The sequence below is a fragment of the Balaenoptera musculus genome, chromosome 11, assembly GCF_009873245.2.
Source record: "Balaenoptera musculus isolate JJ_BM4_2016_0621 chromosome 11, mBalMus1.pri.v3, whole genome shotgun sequence".
NCBI lineage: Eukaryota > Metazoa > Chordata > Mammalia > Artiodactyla > Balaenopteridae > Balaenoptera > Balaenoptera musculus.
Genome location: NC_045795.1, coordinates 35,382,395 through 35,395,662, shown reverse-complemented (window position 1 = coordinate 35,395,662; position 13,268 = coordinate 35,382,395). Strand labels below are relative to the sequence as shown.

General features: G+C 48.0%; 1 protein-coding gene across 1 annotated transcript in view; it reads right to left on the bottom strand.

Annotated features, from left to right (window-relative positions):
• The window catches only part of KIF6 (kinesin family member 6), a 390,258-nt gene that overhangs the window by 80,895 nt on the left and 296,095 nt on the right, over window positions 1-13,268 (bottom strand). Inside the window, exon 14 of the mRNA XM_036869162.1 lies at window positions 5,047-5,155. Within this exon, the coding sequence (XP_036725057.1) occupies window positions 5,047-5,155 (109 nt within the window). The remainder of the gene's footprint in view (window positions 1-5,046; window positions 5,156-13,268) is intronic.

The following is a 13,268-nucleotide window of genomic DNA, read 5'->3' as shown; positions in this document are numbered from 1 at the left end:
ATTTTCTTCCCCATCAGAGAGAAAGACCGTATGTCTGTATAGTCTGTATCTATGCCCTTTCTTTCCTCTGTTGACTTGTCCCTGACATGGTACTTTGGCTGCCTCTGTTATATTGTGATGAAGATCCACCTTTCATTTCCTTTACACTTTTTAAAAATACCGAAATAGAAAATTTCATCCCATTTCCCCATCAAGATGGCTGCCCTCTTTTCTCCCATTGAGCGGTTCCTTCCCTGACTCTCAGGAAGCCGCTGCTGCATTCACCTACTTCTAGGAAGCAGTTCCCACACAGTTTTCTTGGCTGCTAAGATTTCTCAAAGTCAATTTCAAATTGTCATTCTCAAGCCAAAAAGCAGTGTTTTTGAGTACCATTTCTGTGGCCAGCACTGCTTTAAAAAACTGTGGGAGGCTTAGAAGATTCTAGTCTAATCTCTGCTCTCAGAGTTCATAATTCTTGTTCGAGACAAAATGTAAATACAAAAAACAAATGGCAAAATAATAAAGGTTAAAACTGGAGTCTAATAGGAACCAGGGAACTCCTATTTGTCATGGACGTTATTTCCAGATAGTTCCACGAGATTTCTCGCCACTCTTGGTCCAGTTTTCCCATTGGCGTTAGATTGCTGTTCTATTCTCTATCTGAAGGATCCAACTGAGTGAAGGGGTGCTTTTCTTGATTTAGTTCACATTATCAACGCCTTCGTTTCCAATTGCAGCTAATCTCCCCATTTATTTATTCTTTTGTTACTTAATGGGACTCAGTGACAGGGGATTCAGTTTGCATGAAAGATCTGCCACAAAAGAAAGTTAGCTGTGTGGTGCCCGGGGAACTGGAATTTGCCAAGCATGGGGTTTCCAGCCTCTCTTCATATTATTATATACTATGAGGATGAGTCATGCCTGAAAAATGTAGTGATTTTCAACCGTACTTCTAGTTGAATTGTCTTCTATTGAAAAATCCGGCTTAAGAATTGGCTCACGTGCTCTAGTTCACCGAAGGGTAAATATCCCATTAATGTGCCAACATCTTGTTTCTGTTGTCACAGGCAGGCAGCACAACTTTCCCCAGACTGGGGGCAGAGCTGAGATGCGCTAGAAGTTCCCTGTGGGGTAGCAAAGGGTGCCGGCAAGAAGGGGAAGAAATCGCTCCTACTAAGTAACGCTTAAGTCTGAGCCATTGATGGTCCCCTCCTGCATCTCTGCATCAGCCTTGCACTCTGAGGGAGCTGAGGGAATTCAAAGGGATCTGGGCCACCAATAGTCCCTATATTTGAGCTTAGAAGCTACTTGCCATTGGCTAACAAGGCTGAGCTGCACCAAGGTTCATGTGTGGGGTCCTAAATCCCTTTTTCGTGAACTTTTCCAATAGGACGGCTCAACACCTGAGCCATTGGATGGCAGAGTTATTTGACGCGAGAAGCAGGGAATAAAGTGGGAGGCCAGGCCCGTGGGTCTTGGTGGCTGAGGATTATCAGAAAGGTAAGACTTTCTAAGAGGAAGTCTGCTACAAGTAGGGTTAGGGAACAGCAATTTAATGCTGCCCTGAGGAACACCCCTCTGGCACATGTCTGTATTCCCAGGACCGGTCAGTCCTCCCATAGATGGTCCACGTGGTGCTCCTGGTCACTAGAGGGAATGGGAGCAAATCTGTGGAAGGGATCAGGGTTACTGCAGACCGTTTCCTAAAGGGAGGCATGGAAGTCAGGCTTTATTTTGATGTCTGCTATTGGAGCACTGGTTGTAGTTATTTGTTTTCATATAAAAACATTTCTCTTTGTCCTCTGCCATCGCAGTTATGAGCATGTAATATCTGATAATTGAATACTCTCCGTGAATGCAAAAAAGATTCCAATCCTGAGAAGAGAGTAGGTCATGGCTTACTCTCCCCAGTACCAAATATTCCTTTAATAATTGGTAACATTGAACAGATGTAGACATTTTAAAAATGTGGGCTGGCCTCCTGACTTTTCATTTGATTTTAAAAGACTGATTTACTGCTGGGAAAACCTCTTCTCAGAGGAGAGCTTTGTGTGAATTTCATTAATTCCTTTGCTTTATGGCCACAAGGAAGATGGGACCACCATTATTACCAGCCCATCCTGTGTGATTTAGATGTATTTGAACCCCAAAGCACATCTGTCCCGTGGGCTGTCAGAACTCTACTATTCTACTAGAGTTAAGTGAGCTCTGGTTGGAAGCCCACAACATCCTCATCCCTGCCATCCCCTCAACCCATCCCCTGCTGGAAAAAGACTTAAACTCAAGGGTACAAGCCCGATCCTGGAGCCATGCCAATCTAGAACAAGGAAGACGAAGTATTATGTTCTTCCTAAGTCAGTGGTTCTTCAACCTGAACGTGCAGAGGAGTCGCCTGGTAACTGGTATAACCTGTGGAGTTTTGAGGCTTTCCTGCAGAGGTTCTGGGTCTCAAGGTCTCTGGACAAGGTCTCTGTCTGGCCAGTGGTTTTCAAAATTGGTGGCATGTTGGAATCCTGAAACAAATGGATGCTCAGGCTCTACCTAATTCAGTGAGAATATCTGGGGAGTCAGGCCCAGGCTCTGGTAGCTTTTACAAGCTCCACGGGTCATTTTACTGTGAAGCAAGGGTTACGAGGCGCCATATCGTATAAGCTATGAAGCCTGAGGTGTGGACACAGCTGAGAGCTCCTCAGAAGTCACTGGACGAGGCAGCTGTCATCCAGCTTCATATGCTTGTCTCCAGACGAACAAGGTGCCCTGCTTCAACACGTCCAACTGACTCTGCTGAAAATACATGGCTTGCACCAGGGAGAAGCATTGGAAAGTTTGTGAAACCCCTGGATTCACAGGCTAAAGTTTGTGTGGATGTGCATATTCCATTTCTCTGGGGACAGAGTCTTCAGCTTTCCCTAGATTCACTTTATCTTCTCCCCACCCCCTTGTTTTATTCATCTATCGCTCATATCCCATGTTGGGCTCCCATTCTGCTCCCCTCAGAGGCAGCCATTCTTATGGTCAAAGTAGGTTAAAGTATACTTTTTTGTTCAGCTGTTTCTCTTTGCTTTGTGTGCATCTGTTTATAATTTACATAAATTGTGTGTTCTTACTTAGTGTTGTCCTTGTTGGTATGTGTGCATTAACCCATCTCCCACCTGCCACATCCGACTCCCCAACACGCAGCCTGCAGAGAGCTCCCCAGCATTCTACCTCTTGACTTCCCCAGGGATGACGCCCACAGGTCTCCAATGCTCCTCGGCCACAAACAGAGCTGCTGTAAACATCCTTGTGTATGTCCCCTCCTGAATCCGTGAGAACCTCTCGGGAGATACAGTCGGCCCTCTGGATCCGTGGGCGGAACCTGTGGATTTGGACGCCCGACTGTACTACCCATTTTATATAAGGGACTTGAGCCCGAGCCAATTTTGGTATCTATGGGGGTCCTGAAACCAATCCCCATAGATACTGAGGCATGATGGCTGTAAACCCAGGAGGGGAACTGCTGGGTCACAGGGGGTGCAGACACCTCTTTGGTTAGGAGGGCTGCACTGCGCCCCAGAGGGCTGCTCCGGCCTTCACTGAATTCCTAAAGTGATCTGGGATCCACGCCCCCCAAGTGCAAACGTCACTGGTCAACGGGCCGGGCTGGGCCCTTAGTGCAGCTTGCCTTTCCTTTTTCTTTTTCCCCACTTCTCCTTCCACTTCTAAATGTATCAGCGTCAGCCCATCTTGCTGTGTTTTTCTATTCAGGCTTCCTTCCAGGTTCTCCTCCCTCTGACATTCCCTACCGCCCGGCTCCCTGGGGCCTTGCTGGGTCAGTGTTTCCCTTGTTTTTCTCTCTCTCGCTCTCTCTCTCCCCCCACTGGCTTGCTTCTGCCTGAGGCCTACAATCTTGCCCAACTCTCTCCCCTTCTGAAACCAACTCCCCTTCTCCTCAGGCCACTTCCCTTTTTCTTTTACAAATGTCTCCCACCTCTCAGGGGCTTTCTGAACACATTGCTCGCCCTCTCTCCTTTGCTCAATTCCTTCTCACTTGCCCCTTCCCTCCCAGCGCCCAACCCGCGCTCTTCCAGCTGCCAGCTCCCCATGCACTTGCCTGCTGCCTCCTGCTTGTTTCTTTGGAGCATCTGACACCCCCGACAACACGCTTCTGGGAGCCGTCTCCCCTCTTGGCTCTCAGGCAGGTCTTTCCTGCTGGCTCTTCCCCTCTTCTCAGTCTCCCTCATGGCCTCCTCCCTACCCCCCCACCCCTTTCCTTGAAAGCTTTCCCTGTGGTTCTACCCTCCAGGCCCTTGTACTTCCACATGTTTTCCTGAGAGAGCTCATCCCCTTCTCATGCTTCCTTGAAACATTTATAAACATATGACTCTCAAACCTGGATCTCATTTTAATTCAACAAATAGTTTTTGAAAATGTACTGTGTGCTGAGATGCAGAGTCATATGTGACATTTGAGAGTTCGCAGTCTAGAATTCTAGTTTTTGAACTCTAGAGCCACACGTCCAGTTTGAGGACATGCGTCGAATTCATGGATTAGTTGAAACAAAGGATGTACCTCTAAGTTTTTTCTAAAGGGTCCAGAACACAGGCTTGCTGGACAACCTGTCAGCAGATGGTGTAGCCTGCTCTGCTTCCGGCCTGGGGAACACACCAGAGGTGTCCGGGTCACAGGATGTGCATGTGAATACTTCCTTTGACCAAGAAGTACAGGACGGCTTTCCTGAGCAGCCGGAGGGCCTAGAGTTCTAAGATGTATCATTTGGTCTGTAAACACTTTTTTCCTTTGCCTTTGGAGCAGTGAAATAGCAATAGAGTCCCAGGCTGATGAGAATTAATGTGGGATGTGAGAATTGTATACAATTGTGGCTGTCAGTCACAGCCCTGCTCTAACGTTGCTTACCCAGTGGTACTGGCATGATGAGGCTTAATGTATGGGAGGGAAGTGTACCAGGCTGGATGTCATTCAACGTGAAACTGCACACACCTTGTGCCTTTCTTTCAGAAATCAAGTTTTCTCTAGGCTGGCCCAGCTACGCTTTGGAGGACCAGCTGCTCTCCGCGCCAGCCTTACCTCTGCTTCAGAATCTGTTTGTTGTCTTCGATGGTGACGCTGTCAGCATGGTCCCTCTTGAAAATTTCAAAAGCCTCCTGGCGTCCTAATGACATTTCCTCTCTCATCCCTGTTTGGAGACACGGGGAAATGGCCTCAGTCAGAGCATCAGGATCCCATTAATTTCACTGTCACTTTAGTCAGACTGCAAAGCCAAAGAGGCCCACAGCAGAGAGGCTCCTGACCAGACAGGTGACCCCAGGCTCTTCCAGCTGGCCGACACCAGCCGCTGAGGAGGCCCTTTCAGTGACACCCGCCGCGCCCTGTGGGCCTGAGCCTGGGCATCCACGTGACTCGTGGGGGGTGGAGTTTGGAATGTCTGGTCAGAGGAAATGAAAACCAGAGCGCCAAGCCCTGGATGTCCGGGGACATCTGCAAAAGCACTTTCTGCCATCACTCAGGGCCACATTTCTGCCCATTTTCCTGTTATGCTCCATTTTGGTTTTCTGTGAAATTTCACCCTGAATTTCCAGGCATGTAGTTAAAAGAAGTATAATCCCAACTCAAAGATTTAGAGTCTAGAAAATTCTGCCCTTAGTCTCCATAGGATGACTCATCCTCGTTACCTGTGTCTAGTGAGAGGCCCCAGTTCTAACCTGAGAGTTAAGTTCTCAATCACAAGATCCGCAAACAGACTGCGGTGGAGGTTCCTGGTTCACGTCTAACTTCAACCTCCTGAGTCCCTTTAGCCACTACAGGCCAAGCCTGGCTGCTGGGCCCTGCTCAGGGGCCAAACTCTGAAACCAGAGTCAGAACGGCCAGGGCCCTGGGAGTGAGGAGATGGCATTCCTGCCCTGAAGCCCTCTTCCTCGCAACCTCCCCGGGTGAGGCTCCAGGCAGGTGTGGGTCTGGGACTCCCATGGTGACAGCTGCATTCACAGCTGGATTTTGGATAAATCTATGGAGTCATTTTTTTATGCCTCTGCCCTTGGTTCCCTTTCCTGTATTTTCATCCACTTAACTCTATCTCTGAAGCCCTGGCTGAGTGCTACCACCTCCATGGAGCTTTCTGTGAGGCCCAGACTAAACAAATCCTCCCTCCACTGTGTTTCTGGGATAGGCACAGCCCAGTAGACACTGGCACTTCATGCGACAACCCTTTCTCACGAAATGCATGTCTCTTAGGAGGTAGAGATCATATTTTTTGTCAGTCCCCAGTGTCTTGCTCAATGTCTGGCATTTAGAAGGTGCTCAACATATGTCTGTTAAATGAATCGGGTCAGGAATGAACCAGGAGTGATGAAGAACCTTGCTCTCGTTGCCATAGGAACACAGTCCAGGGCCAGAGGGACTCGCTCTGAGACCTAGGGTTCCAGAGGTGCGTTCATGTGGGCCACATACCACATCTTTTGCCTGGAAAAACCTGCAGAGTCCCATCACCCAGCCCCGGTGTAAGGAAGTGGACCAGCCCATCTGACACCAATTTAATGATTACTGTTGATAAAAATAGCACCATGAAGAATGTCTGAATGGTGAGGCACACAAAGACACCCCACCCTTTTCCAATCAGAAGCAAATGGGCACATCTCAGTTCTGTCTCCACATCTGCCCCGCACACTCCCGAGTCGGGTGGGCCTGGGAAGGGGTTTGGGCGATGTTCAGAAAGATGAGCCCTGATACGCGAGAGACATTAGCCAGAATGCTTTGGCCCAGCAGAGCCCACCAGGAGCCAAAGGGCTCATTCCACACCTTGTCCCCACCCTAGTCCACACCCAGCTCTGACAACGTTTGCCTTTTATTGCGTCATTTTTATGATTTATCATTTTTATGATTTGTTTTAACCACAGAGGGTAGAGGAATGAGTCTCTCTGGACTAGGGCTGGGGGAGAGGGAAAGCTCCACCAAGACTACACTGGAATCCGCCTGCCTGTGGGACCCCCAGATTGCTTCCCACACAGGAGTTGATGAGAGGGCTTCCACCAACCAGAGGCGGCAAGGGTGGAGGTGGGGTGGAGGGTTGTCCAGAAAGCTGTAGCGAAGAAGAAGCGTTCATGGCCTTTACTCTCCCAGGCTCTGCTTTCTTTTAGAGCTGACAGCCCAAGGTGACAGCTGGGTGGAGAGGCCAGGGAGAGGTTTCCCAGCACCCATGATGCCGATACGGCAGAAGGTCCCGGAAGAACTTACAATCAGCTGAAAACCCCACGGGGCCTCCCCTAAGGTGTGGAGGGGTCTGGGCGGTGGGAGCAGAAGGGACAGGGGGCGCACAGAGGAGATAAGCCCAGGAGGGTAGTTTGGGAGCATTTTGCAGAGAATTTTGAAGGTCGTGCTAAGAAATTTGGGGCCAGCGCCATGACACATTATACACAAATTACCAACTTTCAAAGACTTAAAATTTAGTAAAGTACACATTATGGGATAGTTACACTGGAAGTATTTGATATTTTTGGTGATTTAAAAGGCACTTGGGGTCCTGCAGTGCCATGGGCTTATCGTCAGGAACACGGGACTGGCTTTCCTCCTGCTACAGTGGAGGAAGATTCTGGCATTGGTGTTCTTTGATGGTGATGACCTCAGGTGAATGGACATGAGTGTGACGGCTGTAATCCCAGCAGCACGCCTCCTAAGTGTCTCCTCAGGGAGGTCAAGGTGAGGTGGTGAGGATGCCCATAGACTGAAGGCCAAGAGGCAAAGCCAGGCCTGGAAGCCTACTGGGGCTTCACAGCTGCCACGTGGAGGGTGAGGCTGGGTCCACAGGGACGGGCACGTGGAAGGGACCCCACAGGCAGCTGCGGTGCGTGACCCCGGCTCCACCTCCGTCCCACTCTTGCCCATTCCCGTTCTGCTGGCTCAGAGCCCATATCCAGCCCCTTTTGGACTGTGCTAATAGACCAGTTCTCACTCCAGTTTGGGGCCAGCCACCAAGCTAATGAGCAGCTTTTTATTTACTGAAGAGATACCTCCACCTCCCTTTCCCTCTCAGGGTTTGCAAAACAGCTCTTTCTCGTCTGGTGAGCTCTTGCCCCTAAGCACACATCGTGCACTAAAAAGAACAGGAGCCATGGAGCACGCAGTGACTGAGGGCTCACTTCGTTATGAGATTATCATCGATTTATTTATTCTCTCGATAAGTGTTTATTCATCTTATTTATTCACGTGCTAGGCATGTGACAGAGATATAAACTTGAACGAGAAGATTACAGCATGATCCTTGCCCTTAAAGAGTTCAAAATCTAGTAAGGGAGAAAGAAAAGTGAACAAATAATTACAAAGAAGCTGCTGCTCGCTGTAAGGGAGGAGTGTTGTCCAGCGCTGGGCGGCGGGGAGGGAGGGAGGGCCAGCTCTGTCAGAGAGAGTGTGAAGGGTTCTGAAGATGAAGCGGCACTTGCGAGGTGGAGAAGTGGCAGAGATCCCAGGCGGAGGGGCGGGAGGAGTGTGGATTAACAGGGCAACTGGATTAATATGCGCAGTTCTGCCACCTGATAGGAATGACATTTGGGTGACTCAGAAATGAATTTTTTGCATACCTGACACTAAGCATGGTGCCAAGTGTTGTCTTACATATTATTCCAGTTAAACTTGTCCGTGATCCCTGGTCATAATTTCATTTTACAGAGGAGGAAACTGGGGCTCACTTAAAGAAATGGTTATAAAGGGGTAAAAAACTGCCCAGCTTTCAGAGGAAGGTAGACTCGCTCTTAGACCAGTTTTTCCAGGGAAAAGTATGCCTGATAGAGGAAGCAGGTGGTGGGCCTCCAAATGACCTAGTAGAAATAGATTTACCCATGAGATTGTACTCTTATTAGTGCCTATCTTGTCCAAAACTTTGAAGTCTTTTTTACAGTATCACAGAAGAAACAGAACCATGAGTTTTGTTCACTGTTTGCATAGTTCACTTCATATGTTAATATGTTCTGTTAGTGTTTCTAGAATTTGTAAGCTCCATGAGGGCAGGGATTTTTGTCAGTTTGGTTTGCTGCAGTCTTGCTAGCACCTGGATAGTACCTGGCACATAGGGGGAACTCAATCAAATATCTTTTGAATGAATGAATGAATGAATGAATGAATGAATGTTTTAGATACTTAGCATTGTTCCTTTTAGGACAGTGCACTGTGACGCGATGGCGGAGGGGAGGCACGCACCCACTGCTCTCCCTCTCTCAACCATCACGCTACGGGGTGGGTCCATCCCCTGTATGGTGTGATTTTAGAAACCCAACACCATCTTCTCCCCACTACATGTTACCATTAGAGGTGAATTTCAACTCCAAGAAGCTTTTATTAAAAGGCAAATACTCTTGAAGGTGTCTATTTTCGGGCTAGCAAAGAAAAACTCCACGATTTCTTGACAGTTAGCTAAGAGGTCCTGCAAAGATGAGACATAAGATGGTGTCTCAGGCTGGTGCCAGAATCAGGGGGACCTGAGCTTGCAAGGGAAGATGGATATACTGTGCCTTCTTCCCAACTTTGTTTAGTCTGTCAAACTCAGAGGCTCATCAGCTTTGGCCCTCAGGAGTTGTTATTTGCCATGCCCATTTCTAGTTCTCAGTTGTTTCCTTTTAGTGAATTTCAGTCATAGGTCCCAGTGTTAAAGCTCAGAAAACATGGATGACTCACAGAAGCGTGTTGGCTTGCTGAATCACAGGACTGTTTAAAACTTAAAGGAGAGTAAATAAAATATCACAGGGTAGTATAAAATTTCAAACAAAACAGAGCAAAAAACAAAACCCCAAAAAACCCTAAAGGAGAGGAGTTTCTCAATCTCAGCACCAAAATAGGACATTACAATTCTGGGTTGTGAGTTGGATGGAAAATATTTCCAAGTCCTGAAGGTACAGCCTCTTCTGGATTTTCATACCTATTAAAGAGCACTTAGATAGAAACGGCAGTCAGTGAGGTACCCTCAAAGTTAGCCTCGGAGTTGGGTTTCTGGAAATGATAGGCACCCAAAGTTCTTAGATACTGGTCCCTTATACATTTCTTTTTTTTTTTTTTTTCCTTATACATTTCTTAATGCTCTTTTTTTTTTTTTTTTTTTTGCCATCCTGAAACTTGGTTCCTTATTTTTCTAAAGAATACAAATCAGTACTTTTGGAAGTCCTCCCTGCCCCCAACACAGGGCCCCATGGAAACCAAATGGAAAGAAAAAACAACAGAAATGGAGAGTTTATGCTGCTGCCGTTGGGCCTGCTGTCTGATTTCCTTTAGTCTGGGGCTCCTGGGCCAGAGCTCATTTTCCTGGCTGCCCCCAAACAACCTACTACTGCTTAAGCTATTGCTTAAAAATTGACAGGAATAAAATGATGGAGAGTGGTGTTATTCAAGCTGAAAAATGATTTGCTAATCAGAGCCAAAAATATATTTTCCTTGGGAAAGACATTTATTCATGTGGTGCCTCACTTCCTTCTGACTGAAGAAGGAAAGAGAGAAAAGAAGACCAACAGGGAATGAGGAAAAGTGAGAGATGGGGTGGATTCCAAGGGGAGAGGGGGTGTGAACCCACCGTTTGGGACTAAAAACATGAGAAGACTCAGAGCTGGGAAGGGACATTCAGGGCTCAGGCAGGGAGAAGGCTGGATGAAGGGGATGATTACACTCTCTGTGGCTTGGTAGCAGAAGCTTTCAAAACCAAAGATAAGGGAATGGCTTTGATATAGTGATATGATGAATACCTACAATATGTAGACCATGGAAGTGCATACAGGAATGAGAAGCAACAGGAAGGGATAGAGTGTGTTTTTTTGGTATCTGATATAAGTTCTATATGCACTGAAATTTCTCAGTAAGTGTTGACTTGGGTGAAATATACAAAAATATCCTCACACAAATAGCCAGAAGAGAATTCCATCCTCTAGTGTGTGGAGAAGTTAGAATGAATGGGCCAATGGGAGGGAAAGGAATGAAGACTTTAGATGACAGGAAGGGATAACTTATCAAGGTGGCATGAAACATAAAGGTCAGGAGGGATAGGAGGACCAAGGGAAGGGTCAGTGGTCCAGCATTCTTGGGAATGGTGCTTGGAACGAGGAGGTCCGCGGGGCCATAGAGAGGAAGGGATGGCTTCAGGCTGAAACTCAGGTGAAGGACAAGTCAGCAGCTTCTAGCATGGAGAGCAAAGGGTCCTTTGATGCTGGACTGAATGAACTCATGAGATCGGGAGGTGCTAAAGGATGGACCATCTCCCAGAAAGATTAGAAAGGACATCTGAGATACTGTCTTCACTGTCCTCCCCACCCCCCACTGTGGGGTAGATGCTGTCATCTAGGAAGGAGGAGGTTTCTGGAAGTTACATGAAAGACAGAGATGGCACATATGTAGCTCCCATGTTCCCACTTTCCTTCCTCACACCCATGGAAGACATTGCTAACCAATCACAGCATCGTTTGCTGGGGAAACTAATTACAGCACTAGAGCTGTCAGCATAGCTCTTCAGGCAGCCTCTTCCAGTCAATCATCCCTGGCACAGAAGCTCTTCCTATAATAGATGGCTCCCACATTACCACCCAATTAAATGACAACTGCTGTTACTTTCATCATTCCTGTGCTTTAAGGGAAAAATAGCTGCCTTCTTCCATCACCTTAGGAGCTGACATGAAGGTAATTTTCCCCAGGGAGCGGCATCAATGCCCCGAATCACTGAGAGTGGCCGTCTGGGAGGAGATGCTGAGGTGTGCTCTATTCATGTCTCTCCACTGCCAGGGTGGTGGAGGTCACCACGGGAAGAAGTGCCATGTGCCATGGCTCTGTTTACTTTAAGGGCCAGGAGCAGCTCGTCTACAATTTGCGGGGTTGCCGGGTGGGTACAGCAGGGTATGGAATCAGAGGATGAAGGGAAGACAAAACCACTTAGCCACGGCCAAAGTGACTGCAGATGTGAAGACCAAAGAGTAGATCTTTTGGGGGTGACCAAGGACACTTGCCCAACCTTCTTCTCCCTTTTGATTGACAACTTCTGGAATGGGTTGGTGCCCCAAAGGCTTTGGGGTCAAAAGCCTATGTTCAAACCAGGTGATACCACCTGGGCTGAAGTCCTCAGATTAGGACTTGCCTTGGAGTTTCCTAAATTGCCGCATGAAAGATGCCAAAGGAGAACCTTTAATTAGTAGATTCTTAGGGCTGGCTTGGAGCAGGCTGAAGCATGGCAGGCTTGGCAGGGGCTCTAGGGAGTGGAGTGAAGGGAAGTTCCAAAGTGGAAAGCCACTGAAACCTTAGGAGACCCACCCAATGGTGGCACCACATCTAAATAAATCAGATGGGTTCCTGACTCCTGGTGCCAGAAATCACACATCCCACTGGCAACCTACCAGGCCCAGCAGCACAGACCATGTGGGCTGGACGGAATGAAGGGGCAGCGCATGAGGCAGGCTGCGTTTCTTTTTTGTCTTGGTACCGGGGTTGATTCACCCTCCTGATGCAGCTGTGTCCTGGATGTGGGCCTGAGCAGGTGAAGAAAGGCCCCATGTGCCAGCCCAGTGGACGGGCTTGGAGCCCCTGAAAGAAGGGCAGCTGCTCGAACATAGTTGCCCATTTCCAGCAGTAACATAAAACCTTCAGACAATGGTCCCAAGATCATCTGCTGAAAACTGTCATTTTCCTAACACAGCATCTCTGGGGTTTTTATTTTGTGAGTGTTCTCATTCAGGACAAAGTGCCCATGTGGGTTGCTTAGAGAGACCTGTGGATAGACACAGGCATGGAGCTTGGAGAGCAGCCTGGGTCATGTTGGCATTTCTGTGTTTTGGAGTTCACTCAGGAATCTGGAGGCCAGCAATGTTTCCACAAAATAAGACAGCCTCCTGTGGCCCCTGCTGCCAGGCTAACCTGGACCTATGGGGTCTTTTTCATCAATTTCAACCCATGGATGTGGCAGCCCAAAAGAGCCTTGGGGTCTCATTCCATGCCCAATATTTGGACCAACCTTGGGAATCTGGGTGGAAGGACATGTGTGTTCTAGCCCTTTGTGGGTTAAAGGGCAGTTGACTGAGAGGCCCACTGAACAGAAAGGTAGCATTCCTCTTCAGCTTAGAAAGAGGCTCCAAATTCTGCAGAATCTGAAAAATACTGGATTCCCTGAGTTTGACATGTCTTGACCACTTCCAAAGACCATGGTAAATAGGGTTCTGTTGTCTGGTCCCCGCTCCGATGAGTTTGGTTCTTGCATCAGCCTGTGCTTTGGGGACAGTGGCTAAAGCAGAGTTCACATGTCCTATTGTCTGAAATGAGGCAAGTTTTCTATGTATGCCTAA